This window comes from Nicotiana tabacum, chromosome 20 (genome assembly GCF_000715075.1).
Source record: "Nicotiana tabacum cultivar K326 chromosome 20, ASM71507v2, whole genome shotgun sequence".
Classification (NCBI taxonomy): domain Eukaryota; kingdom Viridiplantae; phylum Streptophyta; class Magnoliopsida; order Solanales; family Solanaceae; genus Nicotiana; species Nicotiana tabacum.
In genome coordinates, this window is record NC_134099.1 from 71,732,906 (window position 1) to 71,745,393 (window position 12,488).

General features: G+C 37.0%; 1 protein-coding gene across 6 annotated transcripts; it reads right to left on the minus strand.

Moving 5' to 3' along the window:
• Positions 1-1,933: 1,933 nt before the first annotated feature.
• Positions 1,934-7,330, minus strand: LOC107826133 (uncharacterized). 6 transcript variants are annotated; one of them, XM_075241198.1, is made up of 6 exons: positions 7,057-7,330; positions 4,687-6,238; positions 4,491-4,590; positions 4,052-4,153; positions 3,424-3,672; positions 1,934-2,162 (listed from the first exon to the last, which is right to left on the minus strand). In XM_075241198.1, exons 3-6 carry the CDS (start codon positions 4,503-4,505, stop codon positions 2,079-2,081), a joined length of 450 nt encoding a protein of 149 aa, XP_075097299.1. In that variant the 5' UTR covers positions 4,506-4,590; positions 4,687-6,238; positions 7,057-7,330; the 3' UTR covers positions 1,934-2,078. The 6 variants fall into 6 exon arrangements, 5 of the variants coding, with proteins under 5 accessions (XP_075097299.1, XP_016508568.1, XP_075097300.1 ...); XM_016653082.2 differs by having other exon boundaries at positions 4,491-6,238; XM_075241199.1 differs by lacking the exons at positions 4,491-4,590; positions 4,687-6,238 and having other exon boundaries at positions 3,424-3,731; positions 7,057-7,328.
• Positions 7,331-12,488: the final 5,158 nt, after the last annotated feature.

Sequence of the window (12,488 nt, forward strand, 5' to 3'; positions counted from 1 at the left end):
ACCCATGTTGGGAGATTCTAAGAGTGATAGCTCGTATCTATCTTTTTTATTCATTATTGAGAGTTACAAGTCTAGAAGTAAATTCAGGTTGTCCATTATAGTAGGTTTTGATGTGATTCCTGAGTAATTTGGTTATGATTTGTAATTTCGATGCTCTACCAGAGCTAGAATTCAGTAAGTGTTGTGATTTTATTAATAGAATTGAGTTAGTGGAAGGTTTCAATTGGAAAGATGATTCGAGTGACTAAATTGAATCGGAATTTGATAAATTCAAGATTTGCACAGGTACTCTATATTGAAAATTAATTGAGAAGCCTTCGACATAATCAGACGGTACGACACGAAACTGAACCCTGAGAAATGCGCATTCGGTCTAACCTCAGGAAAGTTCCTCGGCTTTCTTGTCACAAAGCGGCATCAAGGTAAACCCTAGTCAAATCAAGGCTATAAAGGAAATGCCAGAAAATTTGACCAGCAAAAAACAGGTGCAAAAGCTGACATGCCATATAGCCTTCCTATCGAGGTTCATCTCACGATCCTCTTATAGATGCCACAAATTCTTAAGCGTGCTCAAAAACGACAATAGACTTCAATGGAATTCCGAGTGTGTCGACACCCTGAGAAAACTAAAAACATACTTATCTTCGCCCCCGCTGCTTGCTAAGGTAGAACCCGGAGAGCACTTTCTAATCTATCTTAAGTGAATTCATGTTGTCCATTATGGTAGGTTTTGATGTGATTCCTGAGTAGTTTGGTTATGATTTGTAATTTGGATGCTCTACCGGAGTTAAAATTCAGTAAGTGTTGTGATTTTATTGGCAGAATTGAGTTAGTGGAAGGTTTCAATTGGAAAGATGATTCGAGGGAACAAATTGAATCGGAATTTGATAATTTCAAGATTTGCACAGGTGCTCTATATTGAAAACTAATTGAGAAGCCTTCGACATACTCAGGCGGTATGGTACGAAACTGAACCCCGAGAAATGCGCCTTCGATGTAACCTCAGGAAAGTTCCTCGGCTTTCTTGTCACAAAGAGGCATCGAGGTTAACCCCGGCCAAATCAACGCTATTGAGGGAATGCTAGAAAACTTGACCAGCAAAAACAGGTGCAAAAGCTGACATGTTGTATAGTCGTCCTATCGAGGTTCATCTGACAATCATCTGATAGATGCCACAAATTCTTCGGCGTGCTCAAAAAGAACAAGGGACTTCAATGGAATTTCGAGTGTGTCGACGCCCTGAGAGAACTAAGGACATACTTATCTTCGCCCCCGCTGCTTTCTAAGGCAGAACCCGGAGAGCGCCTCCTAATCTACCTTGTCGTGTTCGACACTGCAATAAATGCAGTAATGGTCCGAGAAAATAAAGGTACGCAATCACGATCTCCACCATCAAGCCGGAAATCCTTAAAACTTGATGTAGACTTAGAACATGTGGACTTCCCTGGAATTTGCAGCTTTCTCGAGAGTTCATTCACTACAAAAAAAAGAGGTAAATTATGGAGGTTAAAATTGCAGTTTGCGGAGGTTAGTAACCTCCGCTATTTGCTGTCACGGCGGTTGAGCAGGCCCCCGCAGTAAGCATCGCCACTATTAATTTGCGGCAGATAAATGCTAGGGTTTTCCGAACCGCCGTGACATCAAATAGCGGAGGTTTCTAACCTCCGCAAATTGTAATTTTAACCTCCACAATTTCATACGTGAATATAGATTTTTATTTTTAAAACTTAATTTTTTTGAGTGTGGGGTTTGTGAACCTTCGCAATTTCTTATGTGTACACCATCAGGATCTCTTCAATTTCTCTTAGGGGCTTTTAATTATCCCCATCTATTTTTAAATATATTATAGAATTGATTTTTTATCATCAGTTTGTCATACCCTTTCCCTAATATCAATTGAAATATTTATGCTTCAACCAAAATATTAAAATTAAGAAATATCAACATTTCATTAACCATAAAAAATACTATGACAGAGTAGTATCGTATGTCATCAAGATAAATTAGAACATAGTTAACCATATATATTAGCTAGCTATTACATTGTTCTAATACACCCACTTCAATTAAAATGAATTTCAATGGCTGTCACTAGGATTTCTAGCGCCAGAAGACCTTCTAGCATCCGTCGGTGAAACGGGTCTATTAGCTGCATTACTTGGCTGCAACAAAAAGTAAAAATAAAATAAAAATACAAGTATTAAGAGGAGTATCAGGAAACAAGTCATTAAGATAAAATAATGTTCAGCAGTGCAGTCTAAAAGGAAATTACAATGATACTTTTCTTTCTTTGGATGACCGTAATGTCCAGGCGAGTTTGAGCGCACCTCAACTAATTCTACAGGATACCTACTAATCTACATTAAATTTATTTTCTTGAATTAGCTCTGTCTACCATGTGCACAGCAACACCACAAGCTTGTCTTTTTCAGTTCTGCCACTGTCCATTAGTCCATCTTACAAATTTCAAATATTGAAATACAGTTCTAGAATTATTCCATTAACTATCTTGAAATAAATTTCTGTAATAGGAAATCTTTCAATCCAAAAATGTAACCACTTTACCCCTCCCAAAAAGTTTCCTACTTAGCACCCCAATATGCAGCCTAGAGAATACAAATGCACCACGAAATAGAAATCTCAGTTCATGCCCTAAATCATCGTTGTAATGCTCATTCCCTCCTAAACGATTAGAAATTTGAATCAGTAGTAATTAGTTCCCCACTCAACCACTAAATTCTCTCATTTAACACCTATGATCACTAACCATACATCACCAAGCGAACCCTGATATTGAGCAATGAATTTAAGATTAAATCACTAAACCAACAAAAAAGAATGAAACAGGACAAGGTACGAAGCCTCTAGTCTAAAAGGTAGACGGTATGCAACACAAATACAAAGAAAATAAAGCATTTGTTTAATAAGTGATACAACACTTATGGAAGAATTCATGTAGACTATTACTTCTTCCTTTTGAATTACTATCCTCTAACTTCGACCAGAATGTTCTGTTATACACAATTGTAAGAATGTTATGCACTTATGATAGATTTTAGGTCATGATCTTGTTTGTCACTGGACTTAATCTTCATGGAAAATTCAACTAATCCTAATAAGTCAGTGACGAATGTGGGAACAAGCATTTTAAATGTCTTAAAAGGAAAAGCACCACCAGTACATCATAATAAAGATGCAATTAGTCCAACATTATTCAAGACTAAGAATTTAGCTATTGTTTCTACGAATTTAAGGCATTCAACATATCTTTTGAACAAAGAAATATGAATCATTTGGTTTTCTACAGGTTTGGGGGCTGACTTGGAGTAAAATTGTGTAATACTAGCTGGTTTTAGAACTGAAATTGACATGTATAAAAAATAAAATTGCACAATACACCAAAAAAAAGAACTTAGCATTTACCGTTGTAGGAGGAGATGCAAAGATTCCAGCAAATTGTTCTGGTATTGACCTTTCCTTCATTATCATGTATGCTTTGAGAGTATTCATCAATTGATTATACTTCTCTTGGCATCCAGAAGAAGAACATCCAACATTATTACTCACAATTCTAATATTACCAAGACGAAGATTTATCTCTTTGAAAGTATTGCTTGGAGTAGCTCCTAATCCCAAACATCTCACCCTTCCAGGATGTTCTTTGCCTAGCACCTTACCAACAAGGTCATTTGGAGAAATTTCAGACTCATCCACTGTACTTTCACTCATTGCTAGGTCAATTTATTCATAAACACAATACACATCAAAAAAATCTGAGCCAACATTATACAATTGAAACAACCTTGAAAGCAACAGTTGAAACCTTCAACTGTTTCTCACAACAGATCATAAATTTTTGAGTGTGGATTAATTTGATCAAAGTAGTAGAAAAGAAAGCTTATTTTACAAGTCATTGGTACTATTATATATAGGGAAGAGTAGAGTTTTAGGTATTAGTGGAGAATATTCTTGGACCTGTTATTAAGGAGCTACAGTTGCCTCCAAGATTCAGATAATGATGCAGGTGTATTGGTTTTATATTGTAACTTACACATATTTCTTTTGCCTCCTCATTTACATATGATCCATCTTTTTTCGTATGTGTAGCAAGATAAAGTTGTGCTCGTCCAGGCTTACTTCCTGTCTTAGCCGTCTATGTATGAAAATAAAAATACGTCAGAATAGTTTAATTAAAGTAAAAGAAATAGATACAATATCTAAAGTAAGGTAAATAATGTGACATCTTTCACCATTTCAGCCCTTCTTCTAGAATTAAGTTTGGAGCCACCGGTGTATGGAACTGTTTGTTTCTTCCGATTTTTAGCATTTCTTTTACACATGTTCTAATAATAAGATACATTTCAGTCAATTATATAAATGAATAATCAAATTTATATGCATTTCAATGTGACGTTTCAGAAAAATAGCTGAGTTTCTTTTTTATAACGGTAGTTCCCAAAGGAAGTCCATTGATCCCGAGTAATACCTACCGGAACATTATCCATAATCTCATCTTTGGTTTTAAGTGGGTCTTTAAACTCATCCCACAACTTCTGCAACTTCCTCAATGGTCATAAAACAGAAATGACACTTCAAAAATAAATTTTGGTTAGTTTATCTTTTATATACAAATATAAAAACAAAAGACAAAATATAGATATAGTGATAAAGATATAAAACCTATACCTTTATAATATTATTAAAGCAGTCGTTCAAGTATGACTTAGGCATATCCGGTCATTTATCAAAGCCAATTGGAAATATGGTACAGTCAGTTGCTAAAAGGCCACATACGCTTGCAAGAAGGCCTTGTGCTTCGCCACCTAAGAGCAGCTCGCAAGCTAAACATCTCTTTCTTTGATGAATCAAAAGTTTCGACACCTTCACTCCACAACTCATTCAACTCCTTAATAAGGGGTTGTAAGCTCGCAAGCTAAACATCTCTTTCTTTGATGAATCAAAAGTTTCGACACCTTCACTCCACAACTTATTCAACTCCTTAATAAGGGGTTGTAGGAAAACATCTATGTTATTTCCCACCGTACGTGGACCAGGAATGATCATTGAGAGAATAAAATTGGGTTGTTTCATACACAACTAAGGAGGAAGGTTGTATGGAACTAAAATGACTGGCCAAATGCTATAATTAGTACTCATCGTGCCAAAAGGATTGAAGCCATCACTAGCTAGGCCAAGCCGAACATTCCGAGGATCAAAGGCAAATTCAGGAAAAGTTGTATCAAACTTCTTCCATGACTCACCATCTCTAGGATACCTCATGATTCCATCTTTGTTACTATCCTCAGCATGTCATCTCATATATTTTGCTATTTTAGAGCATATGAACAATATCTGAAACCTTGGTTTTAATGGAAAGTAACGCAAAATCTTTGCAAGCTTCTTAGTTTTCTTCTTGGTTTTCTTCTTACCTGTAGTAGGCACAAGATCTTCATTTATCTTCTTGTTAGGCTTCCACCTAGAAGTGTGACAATACTTACATATTTCCTCATTAGCATCATTCCCCCAAAATAACATACAATCATTTGGACAGGCATCTATCTTGATATAATCAAGACAAAGCTTGTGGATAGTTTTCTTGGCCTCATAAAAAGAATGAGATATCCATGCAAATGTAAATACGTCCCTCAACAAATCTAGTATCATGGTCATTCCCTTGTCACTCAGCCCAGACAAACATTTTACGTGATGCAATTTTAATAAAAATTCTGGTTTTGAGTACTTGGACCCTTCATACAATTCTTGACATCCATATCTAAACAACTCGAAAAAGTCTTTATCATTTGTAGCAGGCTCATCATTTAACCTTTCTTCACCACCCGCTACTTGCGACAGACCTACATCAACCCCATCGTGCCTTAGGCCCCCAAATGCTTTATTGATCAATAATTCTGCTGGATTTTCAGGAGGTAATGTATCTTGTATAACCACATATTTATAGAATTAGGAAGTATATTTATTTCACCATGAATACTCCAAGTGACATAATTTTGAGGGAATGGTTTGCAAATCAAATGATCGAGTGCTACCTCTCTAGTCTGGTACTTTGCGAATCCACATTTAGGACAAGGACACTTTATTCTATCTCCAACACTAGCATTAGCAAATGTAAAATCTAAAAACTGGTTTAAACCAAATAGATATTCCGTGGTATTCCTTGCCTTTCTAATCCAAGATTTATCCATAGAAAAGTATTAACTTTCAAGTCCAGCTGATGAACCTTTCAGAATATAAAGAGAAAATATCAGTTCTTTATTATTATAATACAGAATATTAACTATTAGCAGTTCTTTAAAAATGAAAAACAAATTTCATAAAGTGATTTCTCAAAATCAAAGAAACTTTTTTTTTATTTGGATTGAGGTGATCTTAAATGGAGCAACATTCACAGTAAGGATACATAGCCAATTAGGATTGAGGCGCAACACTAATTGTTATTCTTTTCCATTGGATGATTTTCTTAAATTTAACTTTTCTAAATCAGCTAATATGCACTTACTATTGTCTCCACTAACTTATCCTAAGTTCCTTCGGTTTCCAGTTAAATATATTCTACTCTTACCTTTTTCTTTGAGTATGCACACAAAAAGCCTGATTTCAGAAGAAGTATTAATCAGTACAATTAGAACCATCCTAGACTACAAAATAGATATTCCTAAATGAGAATTCACATTTTTTCATGCATTTTTAAATTTCACATCGTTGCTCTCTTATTTTTCTAAATAGAAAAATCTGATATAAAGAAAATAGAATAAACAAAAAAGCTATATTGTAAAACAAGATTATCACAACAGAAAAAAAAAGAGAATAATTCATATTGAGTCAAAGAAGACAGGCAGTGGTAATGGAGAACTACCAAAAGCACAAAGAAAACAAAGAAAAAGCACACAAAAAATCATACAGATCGACCATTTAATACACACAAAAATTCAATATCAAACACTATTTAATCATACATATCGACCAAAATACACACAAAAATTCAAAAGTAACAGAAAATCCATGAGGGGAAATAAGGAAAGAAAGAGAAAATCAAACCTGGGAGGTGTAAAAGCGGTGGCGATTGAAGCGGAGAATTTCGATTGAAACAGACCTTTGATTGAAGCGGAGAACTTCGAAAAAGAAGCAGAGAACTTCAATTAATGGAGGTGTAAAATTATTAAGCAGAGGACTTCGACTAAGCACGGAACTTCGATTAAGAAGAAGAAGGAAAGGCGTATTTTGTTGGGGGGAAAATGGAGTTTTTGGTGTATTTGGCCAATTAAGCGTGTGAGGCGGAAGTTTCTAGGGGGGGAAATTGGAGGGAGTGTGAAATATATGACCCGCTATTATTTTTAGGGTTGTGGATGTTTTTGACCCCCGTAAATTGTATAATTGTGGGGGGCTAATGCATTGCCGCAAAATTATGCAAATTGGTGAGGTTACTTATACCCTCCGCAAATAAACCTCCCAATTTACCTATTTTTTTTGTAGTGATTGTATCTTGAGAAACTGGTCATTGGCTGGTACAATCTCGAACCAGGAGACATACTGTCAGAGTGTTCGCACTAGAGTTGAAAGGGTGACAATCTCCTTGGATTTAAGAGGCTACAAATTGATTCCTCTACAAGAGACCTAAGTGGAAGGTTTCACATTGAAAGGTGATTTGAGGGACCAAATGGTATTGGAATTTTATAATTTTAAGATATGAACCGGTGCTCTATATTGAAAATTAATTATGAAGCTAATAAATCAAATATTACTTTGCTTAGATGTAAGCCAATTTGTTGCTCAAACGTTCTAAACTAAGGATAATTCTGAAACAATTGAGGTTTATCTCAACCAATTATGAAACAAATTCGCTGAGATGTAAGATAATTTGTTACTCATTTGCACTATTGACATATGAAACAACTGTGGTGGTCCAGCAGAGAGTAAATAACTGGTCATGGGTCTTTAAGTGCCCGTACTGTATAGTTCCCACTGCCACGTTAGTAGAAGGGTTTCTTTAAGTGTGGAGATACCAACACATGGTGAAAGATTATCATAGACTCCGAACAGATGTGTCCAAGTGGACTATTCAGGCGAGTAGAGGACTCCGAAGAGGGGAAGGCCCAGCCCGATGATGTGTTTCATATAGTAGGCTTGAGGCCGTTGCACCAGATGATGTCATACATGTATGCTTTTTATTCGTGTTTTGTTTCGGTTCTGCTTATCGGGGCGAGTTTCCTTATTTATTGCTTAATTTATGGGTGAGTTTCATGATTAGTACGAGGCTTAGGTGTTTACCCATGTTGGGAGATTCTAAGAGTGGTAGCTCGTGTCTATCATTTGTTTTTGTTCATTATTGAGAGTTACGAGGCTAGAAGTGAATTCATGTTGTCAATTATGGTAGGTTTTGATATGATTCTTGAGTAATTTGGTTACGATTTGTAAATTTGATGCTCTACCAGTGTTAGAATTCAGTAAGTTTTGTCATTTTATTGGCAGAATTGAGTTAGTGGAAGGTTTCAATTGGAAAGATGATTCGAGGGACCAAATTGAATCGGAATTTGATAATTTCAAGATTTGCACAGGTGCTCTATATTGAAAATTGATTGAGAAGCCTTCGACATACTCAGGCGGTACGACACGAAACTGAACCCTGAGAAATGCTCCTTTGGCGTACCCTCAGGAAAGTTCCTCATCTTTCTTGTCACAAAGAGGCATCGAGGTTAAACCTGGCTAAATCAAGGCTATAGAGGGAATGCCAGAAAACTTGACCAGCAAAAAGCAGTTGCAAAAGCTGACATGCCGTATAGCCGTCCTATCGAGGTTCATCTCACGATCCTTTGATAGATGCCACAAATTCTTCGTCATGCTCAAAAAAGACAACAGACTTCAATGAAATTTTGAGTGTGTCGACGCTCTGAGAGAACTAAAGACATACTTATCTTCAACCCCACTGCTTGCTAAGGCAGAGCCCGGAAAGCGCCTCCTAATCTACCTTGTCGTGTTCAGAATTGTAGTAAACATAATCCTGGTCTGAGAAAATAAAGGTACACAATCATGATCTCTACCATCAAGCCGGAAATCCTTAAAACTTGATGTAGACCTAGAATATGTGGACTTTCCTGGAATTTGCAGCTTCCTTAAGAGTTCATTGGATCTTGAGAAACTGGTCATTGGCTGGTACAATGTTGAACTAGGAGACCTATTGTCAGAGTGTTCGCATTAGAGTTAAAAGGGTGGCAATCTCCTTGGATTTAAGAGGCTGCAAATTGATTCCTCTACAGGAGACCTAAGTTGAAGGTTTCACTTTGAAAGGTGATTTGAGGGACCAAATGTGTGATGACTTTTGGCCTTTGGGTCATCACTCATTTTTAAAGTAAATTCTGAGTTCCGAGGCCTTAAAACCTCTTTTTATCTCACCTCAATTTTGCGTGCGCAGTCCGGGCGCATTTTCGGAAAGCTTTTATGAGAAAACTAAGAAAAATAAGGAAATTGGCTTTTAAAATTTGATTAAAGTTCACTTTGGTCAACATTCTTGGTAAACGGACCCGGACCCATTATCCGACGGTCTCGCAGGCTCCGTAGTAAAATATGGGACTTGGGCATATGCCGCGAATCGAATTCCGAGGTCCCAAGCCAGAGAAATAAAATTTTTAAATGTTTTTGAATTTGATGGTATCGGGCCCGTATTTTGGTTCCGGAGCCCGGTACAAGTCTTATATGATAATTAAGTTGAACTTGTAAAATTTGGTAAAGATCGGAATTGTTTTAGTATAAAACGGACATATAGTTGAGAAAATAATAATTTTAATGTTCTTGAGTGATTTCATAAATTTGAGGTTTAATTCATAGTTGTTGATGTTATTTTGATGATTTGATCGCACGAGCAAGTCCGTATGATATTTTTAGACTTGCGTGCATATTTGGTTTGGAGCCCCGAAGGCTCGGGTGAGATTTGGATAGACTTAGGAAAAATTGTTGGTATCTGGTATTTTTGCCCAGGCCTCTGATCTCGCAATTGTGAGACCAGACTTCACAATTGCGAAGTCCTCAGGCATGGGAATTGCGACCCAGGCGTCGCAAATGGGAAAAGGGCAGGGTCGCAAATGCGGCTATTTCTTCGCAATTGCGAAGCTTACATCTTTCTTAAGGGTTCATAATTGCGAATCCCTGGTCACAATTGCGACATCAGAGACCTGTTAAGTGAAATTTCAGACGGGATTTCATTCATTTTTACAACTTTTCAAACCCTAAAACATCTTTATGCGATTTTTCAAAGGCACTAACTCTTCCAAATCATTAGTAAGTAATTTCTAATTCATTTCTTTCAATCTAATCCATTTTTTTTACATGATTTCATTTCAAAATCAAGGGTTTTTCATGGGAAATTGGGTGATTTTGGGTAGAACTTAGGATTTTCAAATTTTGGGGATTTGGACCTCGATTTAAGGTCCGATTTCAAAACAAATTATATATTTGAGCTCGTGGGGGAATGGGTGATCGAGGTTTGGTTGGAACCTCGATTTTGACCATGTGGGTCTGGGGTCGATTTTTGACTTTTTGTGGAAATCATTAGAAAACCTATTTTCATGCATTAGAATTAATTCATTTAGCATTTACTGATACTATTAAGTAAGCTGTGGCTAGATACAAGCGAATTGGTGGTGGAATCGAGGGGTAAAGCAGTAGTTGAGGCTTGATTATGTTCGTGGTATTGAGATAAGTATTTGGTCTAACCTTAGCTTTGGGAAATAGGAGTCGTTGTCTTATTTACTATATGTTAATTGTAGAGTACGACGTATAGGTGTGGTGACGAGTACCTATATGTTGGTGTCAAGCATGCCCGTAAGTCTTATACTATGATTGTTGTGACTCCGTTATGTATTATTCATGATTAATATGATGATTTCTAGTGTTGAACAAGGCTTGTGGAAGTATTCTTTGTAATTAAACATTGTAGAGCATTGGCTCAAGTTGAGAATTAAGTTGTGAAATAATTGTGGAAAGGAGGAGTGGTTTATGATATTGCCTCCCTTGCCGGGATGTTATTGCTTTCGATATTGTTTCCCTTGCGGGATATTATTGATATATTATTGCTCCCTTGCCGGGATTCTATTGTGACTTTATTGATTCCCTTGCCCGAATTGCTTGTGATTGTTGCTTGGGTAAGAAAGAGTGTAAAAGTACGAAGGGTGATTCCGTGCGTGATATTTGTGAGTGAGTGTTAATGCACAAAGGGTGATGTTGTGCCGATATTGTGATTTTAATGCACGAAGGGTGATGTCGTGCCGATATTATGATTTTAATTTAAGAAGGGTGTGATGTCGTGCCGCACGATGTACAATGTCGTGCCTTGATATGAGTGATAATGCACGAAGGATAATTCTGTGCCATGATTATGTGAGGTAAAAGTACGAAAGGTGATGTCGTGCTGATTATATTGATTCTTATGGTGAGAACGAGAGTAAAAGCACGAAGGGTAATGTCGTGCACTTGTATTGTTCTCCTTATTCTTGCTTATAGTTGAATTTTTGGTGTTCTTTATGCTTCTTTACTGAAATTTTGTTTGTACTTGTTATCCCCCTCGCAGCATGTTCCCCCATCCCAACTTTAACTGTTAGCTTTGTTGTTATTACTTGCTATACACGATATAACTGCATGTTTATTTGGTAGTTTTGTCCTAGCCTCGTCACTACTTCGCTGAGGTTAGGCTCGACACTTACTAGCACAAGGAGTCGGTTGTACTGATACTACACTCTGTAATGTGTGAAGATCCTGGTGCTAGAGCTTTTGGACCACAGTGAGGTTGCTGCCTTCAGTCCAGCGGCGGAGACCCGAGGTAGTCCCGCAGACATCCGCAGGCCTTGTCGTCTTCCTCTATCCTTCCATTTTGTTTCTTTTATGTATTTCAGAGACAGATTTGTATTTATCTTTCAGATCACTGTTTGTATTATTCGTAGATAGTCCGTAACATTGTGACACCAAATTCTGGGTAGAGTTGTATTTTGTATTTTTGTTTTGGTATTTGGTTAAACTATTAGATTTTGTCTTCCGCATTCCTTTTATTATTATTGGTATTTCTGCTGTTGATCGCCAATTAAATTGAATTGTTAAAAGGTTTGAAAAAGGGTAATGATTCTATAATATTTGGCTTGCCTAGCTTTCATGAGTAGGCTCCATCACGACTACCGAGGGTGGGAAATTTGGATCGTGACAAGTTGGTATCAGAGCTCTAGCTTGCTTTGGTCTCACAATTCACTGACAAGATTATAGAGTCTAAGAGATCGGTACAGAGACGTCTGTATTTATCCTCAGAGGCTACAGAGTTAGGAAAAACTTCACATCTATTCTTCTCTGTCGTGCGATTTTGTTCTCTCATTGCTAAATTGAACCCTCTACTCTTGTTCTTTCACGAATAGCGAGGTCACATACCGCTTTTTCAACCGAGCGGCAGCTTAGACTAGTGATGGATCAACTACATCTTCGGATGCCTTATGGAG

Coding starts and splice junctions, on each gene's coding strand:
- LOC107826133 (XM_075241198.1), bottom strand. Junction 3,673..4,051: donor AGGAGGCAAAAGAAATATGT/GTAAGTTACAAT, acceptor CTTGTTGGTAAG/GTGCTAGGCAAAGAACATCC. Junction 2,163..3,423: donor TTGCATCTCCTCCTACAACG/GTAAATGCTAAG, acceptor TTTTTGTTGCAG/CCAAGTAATGCAGCTAATAG.